General features: G+C 32.8%; 2 protein-coding genes across 3 annotated transcripts; one reads left to right on the top strand and one right to left on the bottom strand.

Annotated features, from left to right (window-relative positions):
* Window positions 1-1,993: 1,993 nt before the first annotated feature.
* On the bottom strand, window positions 1,994-10,137 carry LOC129939554 (formin-J). 2 transcript variants are annotated; one of them, XM_056047596.1, is made up of 5 exons: window positions 9,880-10,137; window positions 8,692-9,818; window positions 5,762-5,882; window positions 2,700-5,702; window positions 1,994-2,642 (listed from the first exon to the last, which is right to left on the bottom strand). In XM_056047596.1, the coding sequence occupies exons 1-5, from the start codon at window positions 10,003-10,005 to the stop codon at window positions 2,238-2,240; spliced, it is 4,782 nt and encodes a 1,593-aa protein (XP_055903571.1). In that variant the 5' UTR covers window positions 10,006-10,137; the 3' UTR covers window positions 1,994-2,237. The 2 variants fall into 2 exon arrangements, with proteins under 2 accessions (XP_055903571.1, XP_055903572.1); XM_056047597.1 differs by lacking the exon at window positions 9,880-10,137 and having other exon boundaries at window positions 2,006-2,642; window positions 8,692-9,172; window positions 9,282-9,355.
* A 2,137-nt stretch (window positions 10,138-12,274) lies between these two features.
* Window positions 12,275-13,112, top strand: LOC129939555 (28S ribosomal protein S10, mitochondrial). The gene is made up of 3 exons (XM_056047598.1): window positions 12,275-12,396; window positions 12,467-12,741; window positions 12,800-13,112. Exons 1-3 carry the CDS (start codon window positions 12,388-12,390, stop codon window positions 13,053-13,055), a joined length of 540 nt encoding a protein of 179 aa, XP_055903573.1. The 5' UTR covers window positions 12,275-12,387; the 3' UTR covers window positions 13,056-13,112.
* The last annotated feature ends 927 nt before the right edge of the window (window positions 13,113-14,039 follow it).

The following is a 14,039-nucleotide window of genomic DNA, read 5'->3' as shown; positions in this document are numbered from 1 at the left end:
CCAATAATAAAATAGAACCGCATTTGTTAACATTGAACAATGTTACTTTTGCATCGTTTAAAAATCTGCTACAAATTCGTCGCCTCGTAGAAGATATCAATTGGAATAACAATTTGCACTTGGATGTTGGGTTTCCTAGCTATAAATTGGTAATAAGGCGCTAAATATTGCAAAACAAGAGTGCATTTTTGAGTTCCGTTAACCTCATCTGTTATTTCCCAAAATCAGGTACACGATAAAAATCCATGACCTAAAGATGGAACAAAACTAGGTTGGTCTACTTAAATCCTGGTCCTATTGAAAGGTTGGCTCGCTGGAAAGTAAATATACCCAAATAATATTTTTTGTTTATTCTAGTGTCAAATAAAATGTAATTTAAATCTCGTTCGAAAATTATACATACTCGTATGTTTGCCTAAGCAATACCTGGCATAATCCAGGGCTGCCTGAATTTGTAGTGTTAAATCAATTAGGATGTTAAGAAAGATGTCTGTGCTTGCGTGTGTACGTACGTTTGTACGTTCGCGACGTTTTTTCGTCGTCCATAGCTCAAGAACCAGAAGAGCTATCGACATCAAATAATTTTTGTTATACAGATAATAATGTAGAAAGATGCGGAAAGGGCCCTCAAGAAAATTGCGTATTTGGTTTTTAACATTTTTATAAACCCCAAATATCTGACGAACCAATAACCCTAGAGACTTGAATACAATTTTTTATTGAATTATGTTGTAACGTAATACTAAACAAGTATATTTTTGGAGAAAAAAAAATGATAAGCCTATTGGAAGGTTTCCTGGCTTAAAGAAGTGGGTCTGCGGAGTAAATATACCCTCATCTTTTGTTTATGTATTTGATTTTGGTGTCAAACGAAAGTAATTTAAGTCTTGGTCCAACAGTATATGGGTTGCCTTACCAAAACCTGGCACGTACAGGGTTGCCTGCATTTGATATTTTAATCTCTGGTAAGTGTAGAAAATATATCGCAGGTGTTATTTAGTGGGTTTATCTTTCTAAAAGCGTATGGTTGTCTAACCAAAATTTGGCCAGCGTTACATGCACTTTTAATATGAACACTTTCGTAAGTGTGTGAAAATTGATTTCATGTGTTATTGAGTCGGTTATCTAAATACCTGTCTGAAAAAGTTTGCCCAACTCAGGGTTGCCTGCATTTCTTATGTTAAGTCTACAATATTAATTTCATGTGTTATGAAGTCGGTTTTGTTGTCAAATGATAGTGTATTTAACTCTCTTTCCAACAGAATAAGATTTTAAGATGCAATTTTTTAGTAAGGACTCAAAAAATCATATCGACGGTTGACACAAAGTTCGCACACAGCTTATACTTTCGCAAATTCAGAAAAAGATTATTGATTGGAGTAACTCATTAAACAGGGTTCTGAACAAACACAGAATCCCGAAAATCGAAATACAGAAAACCGATTTTTTCGAAATCCTAGAATCACTTTATGAACATTTTTATTGCGAATTTTCATAATTATGAATTGGTATTGTAAGGCATTGACCCCAGACCACTGGCATGACAGTTGTACACACTAACCATCACGCCACGGGTACTACGCTTCTAGTAATGTTCATCAATAAACCCTCGAGTCCAACTTCGGTCGTACAAATACAGAGATGTGTTCTTTAGCCATACTACGCGAATGTGAAATGCCTTACACTCTGTCTTTCGCAGGCATTGAAATATTTAGGCTTCAAAACCAATGAGCACCGACATCTGCTTTGAAACCCTCTCCCTTTCGTAGGGTTAACACTGTGTCTCTGCATAATAAGGGTAGCAATATAACCATGAGTGTGGAGTAGGAGTTATTATAAAAAAAAAACAATTGTCCAACTATCGAAAACCTTATTTGAAAAAAATCTTTTATCGAGCTTTTGTATTGACAGAGTAAAATTTATATGCATTCATTTTTTTAACAAGCAGTACCTTTGAGTCTAAGCTGTTACATTGATATTTTTATAGTCTAACAGCCTAGGCTTTGGAAATAAGCAAAAACAAAGAAACATTTTTAAATCATTAAAATATTTTTACTACGTATTTATAAAATAGTAATAATCGTAAATTCTATTATCAAAAATAGCTTAACAAAAATGCTTATAAATAATAATAACTACTAAATAAATTGTTAGCAATAAGTACTAAGATTTGATTTTTCATCCATAAAAATGTTAACTAAATTATCTATAATATATTAATTTCTGTATAAGAAATTTTATCCATTTCTGACTGCAGGTTTATTAACATCAGTAGAATTATTATTAAAATGAACCGATGAGAGCCTGCTCTCTCCTGAAAACAATTGTACCGATGATGTCTCTCCATGTGACTTACTTCCAACCTTGTTAGACGAAATTGACTGGGAAGCCATTGGTGTAGACGTTTTATGTCGATCTAGGGTAGGTACTCCTACTTCATTTGGCTGTTGCTGTCCGCCAGATGAGTTAATTGAACCGAGAATAGAGCGTAAAATCGAACTTGCTACTGAATCGTCACTGAAAGAAAGGGACGACGATGTTACAGTTCGTTTAAGGAGCTCTTTTTTCAGAAATTCACGCAAATTGAGTTTTTGCCCACTATCCTCGGTTAGTGTTGTTGTGTCTTGAGCTGTTTGGACTTTCTGCAAAAAAAAAGTAATTAGTCAACCAATCGTGTTATGAAATTAAACAGAACACACGTTTTGCATACTATTTTCGGATCCTTGGGTGAAATTAAATGTTTTTCGTTTAGGCGTAAACGCAGATTGTTCAAAATTTGACGAAGTACTACTGCTGAGGGCTTGGGTTTCAATAGTTTTCTTTTTCATGGTACTCGGCCATTTTAAGCCCATTTTTTTTAAATCCTCTTCTAGGTTAGTTGATTTCTCGTCCGACGATATTAAAGTAAATTGTCTTATGCCGGAAATGTCAGCTTGTTGTCTACTTTGTACGTTTATTGAAGAACCTGTGATGGAACTTGAACCTTTTTCTCCATTGTCCCTTTGCAGAGGCTGTTGTTGAAATGGTTTGGAAATAATATCTCGTAGTTGTAGTTCCTTTTCAATGTTTAATAATGACGACTCTGATGAGCTGTTCGAATTTAACTTTTTACTGCTTTCCAAGTTATCAAAACTTCGAGAGTCTAGTAAATCGGAATCCGACACACCAATTTTAGCAAGGTATTCTTTTTGTGTGGGAAATCTTTTAAAGGAAAGGTTCGCTAATTTAAGTGACGCCAGAAGTTCCACCGCTGCTTCTTTGCTTTCGCTATGTGAAGAATTTGATATATATTTGGTAAATGATGCAAACTCCGCATATTCAGCAGCCTTCCCTACTCTTGCGAAATTTATAAATTCATTAAACTCTTTTTCCAATTGAATACTGAACTCTGGATCGAATTGGGTCATATCTAAATTATTCATTCTCACATATTTTTCAAATGTTGGAAATTGTCTATAAGTGATTTGATCATTTCGATGATCGTTGTTTTTCAAAACTTGTTCTTGAACACTTGGGGCATGAAGTGATGTATTTAATCTAGATGTGGCTGGCGTGTCTACTTCAAAAATAGTTGAAAGCTCGTGGGGAATTTCTTCGGCAGGAAGCTGTGGGCTATAGCGAGCTATAGAAATAGGAGGCTTTGGTTTCTTAAATTGACCGGAAAGCGATTCAATGGACGATTGCACTTGAGGCAAGTCGTCATCAATAGGACTTTCGGGCGTCTCTTGAACTGTTATGGGTCTAGACAACGAAATTCCACTGTCTCGGCTCATTCCTGTGATTTTGTCTTTTTCAAGACGTGGACCCGTTTCAGGTGATTTTGAATGCAAAATATCTGCAGATTTCAGCAATTGTGAATCAAGAATTTTGCTACTGGATTCATTGCTATTATTGTGTCGTTCTGGTAAATTCAAATACTCTGTGGAATTTCGTCCATTCTCACTGGTTGATGATAATGTCGTTTCGAGAATTTTTTGTTTTTCTCTGCGTACCTTCATAATCATTTCTGTTAGCTCAGCAATTCTTTGAGTGCAGTTGTCTGTCATTTGAGTTGCCTTATCAACCTGGGGCTGTTTCTCGTTTTGAAATTCAGGTTTTTTTGGTTTTGAGGATTTTTTAAGAGATGACTTGAGAGGTTCTTTTAACCGAGGGTCTTCCTTTTTGCTTTTAGTTTCTTTGAGAGTTTCCTTCCAAACAAGTTCCACATTCTTCAGACTAGAATCAGTCGAATTAGATTGGCGTATAGATTCTTCTAATTCTCCAATAAAACTGTAATTATCTTCAATAAACTTTTGTACATTTTTTAACCGTTTTGATGCTAATCTTTCTGTTTCTGCAGCCGTTAGGTTAGCTGTCGTGTTTATGACAGAATTTGATGGTGTTTCGATGTCAGAACTCGTTACACCAAGTGCATTGATGGAAGTTCTTGACATACCAAGTAATCGCTGCACATAATGAGCCATGAGCGGATTGAGATTGGTACTTTTCTTTTTGGAGTATTCACTTTCTTCATCACTAACTACTTCTGATTCAGTCTTCAAAATTTGAGGAACATTTTTCAAAATTTTGTCAGCGTTTGTTTGAATTTTACTTGGAAGACTTTGGTAAGAAGTCGAATTTGAATCGATCGACCGAACCGATGTTAGTTTTCGACGAGGTTTTTTGAGAACTGGACTGTGAATTAATGTGGAAAGCTTTCTTGGACTTTTAGAAGGTATTTTATTTGTTTTTCTTGATTTAACTTTTATAACAATTTGTACTGGGTCTTGCCCTACAACTAGTTTTCGTTCACCAAGAATATCCTCTTCGAATTCTTCATCCGAGGTTGAAGATTCTTTTTGTTCGTTTACTATAATTTGATTCGTATCTCTTCGCTCTTTTTTCTTTGATTTTTTTGACTGTTTTCCTACTGTTCCACTATTTTCATTGCTAGCTTGATAATTTTGAATGTTTGGTTCTACTGTTTTCTTTGACGTTTTTTTTGGTCTTATCACTTCGTCAGATTCTTTTTGTTCATCTTTTTCTTTTGATTTATTTTGAAGTTCTTCAGTTCGTTCTTGAGCAGTATTTAACCGATTCGATTTCTCTGCAGCTTTGTGCATTTCATAAAATTCTCTTAGTTTTTTCTCTAACACAGCTTCTTTTTTCTTTAAATTATTTTCTCGAGCTTCAATCGAATCTTTTGCGCTATTATGGATTAAAATATTTTCATGTTCTTTTCTTAAATCTGTAAGGGAATCCATCATATTTTGGACACGATTTTTGTCGGAAACATCCACAACTGAACACTGTTCAAGCTCTTTGATTAGGTTTTCTCGTAGCTTGTTTATTCGATTGAGAAGATTTTGTAGTTTTTCAGCTTTCGCATTGTCGGTTTCCCCGTGTTGCTTTTTAAATTTTTGAATATCATAAGCAATTTGTTTACTATGATCGTCAACATATCCTAACAATATGGAGCCACAACTATCAGATGAATTTAATGAGTTATTAATATTTTGTTTGAACGCTGATTCTAGGTTTAATCCATCGATTTGAGTATTTGGTTGATGAACTGCTCCAATAGCAATATCGGGTTTCGGACGATCTATTAATGGACAAGTTATAATGGCTGGCCTTTTAAGAATACCTTCGACAGCATTGTTTAGTTTGGTTTCATGTTCTTTAGTGACTTGGGGAATTCTATGGAATGCAAACTGACGATTCTAGAGAAGGTGCAAGTAAAATGATTTGGTATTAAAAAGAAATATTTGCATTTACTTACATCGGATGGTAAAAGCTGGCCTTGTTTAGTAAGAGCATCTAATTTAGCAGTCAATTCTTCACAACCACGGCGAACTTGTTCCCTTTCTATTGCCTTCTGATATCGTTCTTTGGATTGTTGTCTTAAAAATTAAATGAGAAAAAAAAACAATATTTATCATTAAATAATAATTATACTGAGGTGGTTTAATTTTTTTTTTGAATAATATTGAAGTTTTTCACTTTATTTCGATTGATAAAAAACAGTTAGCATATTTTTTTTAGTTGAAATCGATAGCTTTATTTGTCCGAGAGATATTCCAAACGTACATAGATTATATAGACCTTGAAACGTTGAGGTCAACATTTTCAATTCAACAAACCGGATTATTAATCGGTAGATTAGAGTAACTTCCTAAAGAAAGATGATCGAATTATTTTAGTCGTAATATTCTCAAACAGAAAAATGAAACGATGTTAATTGTTTTACTAAACTGAGTCTATCTGCATATTACCAATAATAATAATTTAATAACCCACGACACTATTCAAAACTATACCAAAGGTGAAATTTACATATACATTAAAGTTTCTATACGATTTTTTTTTAACGAGGAGCAAATTAGCATGCAGCACTAACTCAAGCTAAAATTACATCTCAGTTCTTAAACCAGCCGTTAAAATTCATTATACATTTGTAAATTATAAATCTAAAAAGTACAGATAGCCACTAAGACTGTTAGGTGACACAACACTTGGCATTATAAATAGAAAATTGAACATCTTAAAAATCACTAATTTCTTTTTTGTTCATCTTTTAACATTTTGTTTCGCTATTCATAGTACATAATCATCTGTTATTTGTTAATGACCAATATTTTATCAAAAATATTTATTGGAATAACCATTTAGGCTTCGGCTGTCTGACTTTAACCTAGCTCTAAGGTGCTAAATATTGCAAAATAAGAGTGCATTTTTGAGTTCAATTACTCGCATCTATAATTAACAAAGATGTGGTATATAATATAATATAATATAATATATATAAAGACCATGACATAAAATGGGGTTCCCAAATTATATCCTGGGCATATTGGAAGGTTGCATATATTGAAACGGTACCCACCCTTTACTGCAGAGTAAATATACTCTCATTTAATATTTAATTTATTTCAATGTCAAACGAAAGGTGATTTAATTTTATTTCAAACATAGCGTTGCATAACTAAAAATTGGCATAACTCTGGTTTGCCTGCATTTGAAGTGTTAAGTCATTGGTAAGTGTAGAAAACTGATTCCATGTGTTATTTAGTCGATTTTTGGTTTCAATGATAGATTATTAAATTATCTATCTAATATCATAGGGTTGTTTAGCCACAAGTTGGCATAACTTAGGTTTGAATGCATTTTTTATCTTAACACTTCCGTAAGCATAGAAAGTGGTATTGAATCGTTTTTTTTTTAAGTTTAAATAAGTGAGCATTAAAATATTCACCTAATAGCACAGTTCCATAATCAAAGTTGGTCCAACCCAGGGTTGCCTACATTTGAGATGTTAAATCTTTGGTAAGGTTAATTACTTACCTTCATATGTTATTTAGTTGGTTTTGGTGTCATATGAAATCGTAAATATTTAATTCTTTTTCCATGTTTGCCTCAACTTCATCCATACAGCTAGATAGATAATTTTGCAAAAGTCATTTCGAATACGCCTAGCCGTGTGGTGTGTTTTCTATCATACATTGTCCGGTTATGACACCGATCATAGAGCTTATATAGAATCTGCTTACAGAAACCAACCACCTTGAGCGCTTTATTAAATCTGGTGTAGGCCAAATATTTTTCGTTACCTGACAAGTAGTAATGTTACACCACCTTGAATTAGAATAAAACTTACATGTAGCGACATGTATGCCAGCGTTAGAGAAACGTAGTAAAATGGGTTGTACTGTACCATTTTTGGTGAGTTAATCTGAAATGTCTCAATGGCCCGGCACCCAGCAAAAGGTAATGTTAAAATGTTGTGCCTTCTCCATTAAAGATTATCGACAGCTACACAGTTTGTAAATCAGAGTACATCGACTTCTAAAAAAATAGGTATATCGGATATTGATATCACGTTTTCTTTAACGAAGGAAAAGTTAGGCCTGGAACACGCAACAATGATTGGGGAGGCGGAATGAGTGTTTTCGTTTTAGCCGCGAATACACGCCCCGTCATTTGTGTTTCCATATACAAATGGACTGACTGGTCTTCCATGAGATTTGGAGGTTATAGAAATCTGGAAGTTTCTGTCGAATTTTAGTTGGGGTGGTGTAGTCGGTGTGCTTTGGAATTGATTAAAAACTCATAAGAATTACGGGGTGGCCAATGTTGTTACTAACCCACTGTGATGTAGTTTTGAGGCAAATAGCAGAGCTTTTACGTATTTGTTGCTGCATAAAAACAGCAACTTATATTGAGGATGAGAGACATAAAATAACTGCATCACTCGAAGTTTGTTTAAACTGATTTGAAATTATGTTATGTGAAAGGATATTTCAAATATATAGATAAAGATAAATGTATATGATAAATGATTACAAGGAAATAAATTATTATATAAAGAAAATTATGGTATAAGAAAATTGACAAAAAAAGAACTCAATTATAGTAAAAAAAATCTTAAATCTATTAAAAAATACCTTAAAATTTAAACAAAATGTGTGCGGAAAAAGAAAATGTTGTAAGAAAATGGCCATTTTTTTGATAGCTGGCCAGACATGTATAAGAAACTTGCCCTGCCTTGTCCATTATGTCTTCTGAACCTGCCTATTTTTGGCACAAAAAGTTTAGCCTGCAACTCATCTTATTTGGTAAAAAATGAAAAAGAACAACACGAAAACACATTGATCGAAGGGAACGGAATGATAAAATTCAATTTAAACATTGAAGTTCAAAATTCTATTGTACCTGAGTTTGTTAATTTCAATTTCTTTGGTTTCTCGAGATTTATTTTCCAACGCTGCTAATTCCATGGCGTTCATTTCTGCCTCTGTATTGGTGACCGGTTCGTGTATTTCAACTGCCGAAGTTGGTTGATCGTATTGCTTATGGAACTTATTGTTGTAGTCAAAAAACTGTACCCGCGTGTTGGTACTTCGGCTTGAGCTGGTTTTAGATCCTGTTTGGGTACTAAATGGTCGAGAATTACCAGAAGATTTTAATGAGTCTTCTTTTAGAGATCTCTGCAAACGAGACATTGGAGGCTTTATTTTGGAGGGTGTTTTTTGATGTTGTTCTCTCAATGTTCGCTGTTCTGTATCATCCACAACCTTTTGCCGACGAATTATATCGCTTATTTGGGTAAAACGTAATTTTGCAGCAGTTGAAGTCGAAGGAACTTGTAAGACTTCTTCAGCAGATAACTTTAATTCCTCTTGTTTGTCCATTGCTACAGATTTTTGTGGTTTTAAATGTTGTTGTTTTGAAATTAAATCATTTTCATTAGAAACAACTTCCAACAAAACTGGACCAGTTTTCTTTACTTGCTTCTTACTTACTGATTTTTTTTTGGAAATATCATTTTTGTAAATATTTTCAGAATCTGATAGTGAAAGGGAACTGTTTTGCGAAGGGAAAGACGAGAAATCTGATGAATCATTTTCCAACTCTGAAGACATTCCATTGAAATTTGATTTGTTCGTTTTTTCGGCAGTATTGTTTTTGTTCATATCCTTAAAAGCTACGTTTTGTTGGGCGTAACAATTACCCGATATATCAGTTTGAACATTTGCATTTCTACGTATGTTTTCCTTTTCAACTTGTTTCTTAGACATTGACACCACTTTTCTGGCCTTATTTTTTGATGCTTTCACTTTTTCCAATTGTCCTTTATTTTCTTTATCGGCAGCTCGGTGTGCTGTACCAACATGAAAAATTGACGATCTAAAATCCTTTTCTTTTTGGGCAAGGACATTCTGGCGCCACATTTTTATTTCTTGAGCCTTAATCTCTTCTATTTTCTTAAGTTGGTTTTGTTTTTCCAATTCAACATCCGTTCTCACCTTTTTGGCAATGTTTTTGGCCATATTCCGAACCTGAAAAAATTTGTAAGTAATATTATGATAATGAATTAAATATATATAAACAAATTCCTACCTGTTGTATACGCATTTTTCTACATTCATTTTCGATCTCCTTTTTAGCTCGATCAGAATCTATGAGCAAATCGTGCCTTGGACAATTTTTGATATACTTTCCATTCACAGTTATGTTCACAGACATTTCATGAATATAAAATAAATATGATTTAAGTTTTTTCTTATTAAAACTTTATAAATGTATATAAAATATTAAATGGAATTATTTGTGTTGAAATTTTATTTCATAATCCGCCGTTTTTTTCTGTTGTGGCAGTTCGAGTTTGAGTTTTGTTGTTTAATTGATACCTGACAGCTTCAATATGTTTCGTCTGTACAGCGGCGATTGTGTTGCGTTTAAACGCTGTGCTCTGAGGTCTGTTCTTTTTTGAACAAATTGATAACTATTTTTATGTCAAACGAAATTGTTCATGTGTCATTGATACAAATTGTTAAAATTTGTTAGAATCATTTAGGAATTATAAATTAACGATCTGACGAACCAACTTTAGTCAAAATTAATAAAAAAAAGTGTGTGTGTAACCTTGAATCACAAAAAGAATAACGAAAGAAAAAATTGAATCAACTTTCAAATTGGTTGAGATATTAAATATACATTCATAAGATGAACAATGTAAGTTTTCAAGCATATCCTGAATCAAATATTTTTATTTTTCAACAGAACGATGAGGCGAAGAGAGGATTTAACAAAAAACATTGATTTATTGTACAGGATTATCAATTTTGCCGTTTCAAAAGTAAAAGTAAATAAAACACAAAGAATATTTTTTTCATGATATTTCTTTTTTATTATAAAGTTTGAACGTTGACATTATGTGTCAGACACTACATAATTTAAATGACCACCATTGTATGAAGCATCGATTCTTTTGAGGTAATTTTCGTTCTTTGACACATATTCGGCGGTATACAGCTCTCCAGCTGAATTACGATACGATACGGATTTAGGCTAGGCGCGCACATGCAACTTTTAGTTTCGAAACTGTTTGGTTTCTAAACTGAGCACTATAGACTTATACTAAAATCCGCGCACAAAACCATTCTCTCGCCCATTCGAGCAACTTTTTAGTTTGTGTTTTGGTTCTATATTCCCTTAATTATAGGGCTATTCCATCTTTTTAATTTAAGGGCACATATCAGTGCCGATTCGTAAAAATCCATATCTAGAAATTTGTATTGAAATCTCTTCAAAAAAAACAAAAATATATTTAATATAATTTTTTATTCCAACAATATATCTACTCTTTTCTTTCATAAGCAAAAGAATAGGACAAATTTGAAACTGTTTTGTTTCGTGAATATGGGATAGAAAAAGTGAATACATTTTTTCTGTGTATTGGTTTATTTGGTTGATTACTTTTCGAGTTGCTTATGTGCGCGATGTTTGCCAACTAACGACCAAACTATTTGGTTTCGAAAAAGTTGCATGTTCGCGCCTAGCCTTACATGTATCTGGATCTGCATAATGCAAAAAAGTAGAGCAGGCCAGACATATATGCAAAAACCCAAAAGTTAGAGAGAAAACGCCAGTGATAATTATTTTTACTACAAGTTTTTGATAGTACAGCCTTGACAAATGTGCAACAAAAATTCTAGCAAAAGATTCAAAGAGCTGAACAAAATTTAAAATATTTTCGAACAACCAAAAAAGAAAAAAAGGTTGCTATAATTTAGTTGACGAAGTCTTTTCAAAATATCAAAACGATATTTAAGAATTAATTATAATTTTGTATGTATTAAAAACGCATTGTAATTCAAAAACGTATCTCACTAATGTAAGACAACATTTTTATTAGTTGCATGAACCCCACAATTAAAAGGAAATTTAATCGAAATTCTTGAAAAAAAATGTATAACAAAATGAAACATGGGAACGAAACTTAAAAATAAAGACCAAATGTGAAGCTTTTATTACACTTGCAAAATTATGGCACTGATGCAGAAGAGTCTATTATAAAGATGAAAATGTTTATCTTCACTGTGATCGTGTCTTCTACATTATAGGAATTTCTAATATCTTCTGTACTTTGTTCTTATCTCTATCTCAAAAACAATAGTTTATATGTAGCATCCTTTTCTACAGAAGTAAAAAGCAGTTACGTATTAATCGACCATAAAAAAGATTTCTCACTTTATTTTGTACATTTATTTCCAAATTATAAAAATAAAAAAGTTTTGTTTCTTTTTTTTGCAAATTATGGCATTTCCATTTGGAAAAATATTCTTTGAATTGGTCTATTGTGTTTTTATACAAATGTATACATTTTTTATTCCACACCATCTTCATTAAACCGAAATTAAATGCAAATACAAAATGGTCACTAAGAATTTTTCATTTTTCTTCATTGAGATTGAGATGCGCGTATATTGTGTTCGGCATGTGAAAGAACCCATATGGCTGTTTTTCATTTTGACAGTTTCATATATATCTGCTACTTGTCAATGTCAATTTAGTTTTAGTTTTGCTTCTTGCATAACGTTATTTATTTAGTATCAGACAGACATTATGCTCGCGGTAAAATTTAAAAACATAAATACAAAAATTGTTCTATTTATTGTTTTGTCTACTTTATTTATTTAATAAGGCCTTAAGAAATCTACGCTTGACAACTCCATTGAAGAATGGAATCAGCCCTATATCTCCCTACTCGGCTCTATCTACAGATACAGAATCTGCATCTGTCACAAAAACTCCAAAGCTGGGGCTTCAAGAAGCCGTTGCAAACGAAAGTCTAGAAAAAGATAAATTGTACACCCGATTGGAACTTGAGTTACGAGGTATTGATCCTGCAGTCTTGAAGAGTTATTCCTGGTTTGCAACGACAGCGGCAAATCACTTGGGTATCGAGATTGGAAATTGGTACAAGACAGTTTTTGATTATCACGTGTGTGAAAGTTATTATCTTTTTATGTTTTAGCTGGGCTCCACGAAAGGCACATCATGATAGGATAACATTACTGAAGTCTGTTCATATTTACAAGAAACACAGGGTTCAATACGAAATCCGGACTCATTTTCGGTATCTTAATTTTCACAAATTGACCGGTTCAACTCTGGACACATTTTTGGAGTATGTCGAACGGAATCTGCCGGAGGGAGTAGCTCTGCACGCAACAAAACAAGAAATACAAGAAATCCCAGAACATTTAAGAGAAATTCCATCATCAGAGTGAATGTATTAATTTATTTAAGAAGTGAAATGCAATCTTTCAAAACATTGATTTAAAGTTCGTTAAATGTTCTTATTTTGTAACTTTTCTTGTATAAGTTAGATTGTTGTGAAAAATGGAGCTTGCAACGCATTAATGTTCCTCATGTCAACGATGATACGATGTAGCCAATATGACAATTCATGTCCTTCAAATAAAAGAATTGCTTTATCATAGGTCACGTCGTAGAAGATTCAGATTCAGAAAAGTTGCATAGCACCATATTTTACAAAAGTATTTGTCATAAGATTCGAAGTACCTTGAGTTTCAAATTCTGTGGCGGTATTCAATTTACAACTGCAACTATAACACTTTTGGACTTGACTTGAGCTATGATTCTTTTCTTGGTCACTAGTAGCACGAATTTTCTCGATACGGCGGTATAGTTCTCCACTTTTAACCTTAAAATAATTATAATTTAGCAACAAACGATAAAATTGATAAATAAATGGGCATGATTAATTTTGTGCTTTTGGTATGTATAAGATTTTTAATAAATTTCATACTTTGCTATATAATTTAAACAAGTCTACACAGTCGATTTCGATCCCATAAACAACATTTTATATTTAAAATGCTGCTTGAAATAATACCGATGCTTAAGTATAAAGAAGTTGTACAGGGTGATTGTTAAAAAGTGCGGGTAGGTTGGGTTAGTCAGATATACAATCAGATTGAAATCGACATACATTTTTTCAATTACTTTAAAATGAACAATTCAATATCTTATTACATGTGATTGAAAACAGTTATCAGTAATGATAAAAAAGCAGTAATGTTTACTTTTTGCAGTAATCATTACAATTGTATTTAAATATTATTTTTGTCAGTTACGTTTTAAATGATATAACAAGGTAATTTCCTTAAATCCTAAGTTATTTTATGTACATTTGTGTTCATAAAAATAGCAGTGCTCTCCAAATAAAACAAAAATGCCTTCAATATCAA

The sequence above is a fragment of the Eupeodes corollae genome, chromosome 1, assembly GCF_945859685.1.
Source record: "Eupeodes corollae chromosome 1, idEupCoro1.1, whole genome shotgun sequence".
NCBI lineage: Eukaryota > Metazoa > Arthropoda > Insecta > Diptera > Syrphidae > Eupeodes > Eupeodes corollae.
The sequence above is the reverse complement of the archived record's forward strand: the minus strand, read 5'-3'. Positions and strand labels throughout refer to the sequence as shown.

Bases quoted from the DNA above. Each gene is read 5' to 3' on its own strand.
- LOC129939554 (XM_056047596.1), bottom strand. From the start codon at position 10,005: ATGTCTGTGAACATAACTGTGAATGGAAAGTATATCAAAAATTGTCCA. The intron at 5,883-8,691 runs GTACAATAGAAT...TTAATTTTTAAG, and splicing joins ATTGAAATTAACAAACTCAG to ACAACAATCCAAAGAACGAT. The intron at 2,643-2,699 runs GTGTGTTCTGTT...TTTTTTTTGCAG, and splicing joins CCGAAAATAGTATGCAAAAC to AAAGTCCAAACAGCTCAAGA.
- LOC129939555 (XM_056047598.1), top strand. The intron at 12,742-12,799 runs GTACAAGACAGT...TTTATGTTTTAG, and splicing joins GGTATCGAGATTGGAAATTG to CTGGGCTCCACGAAAGGCAC.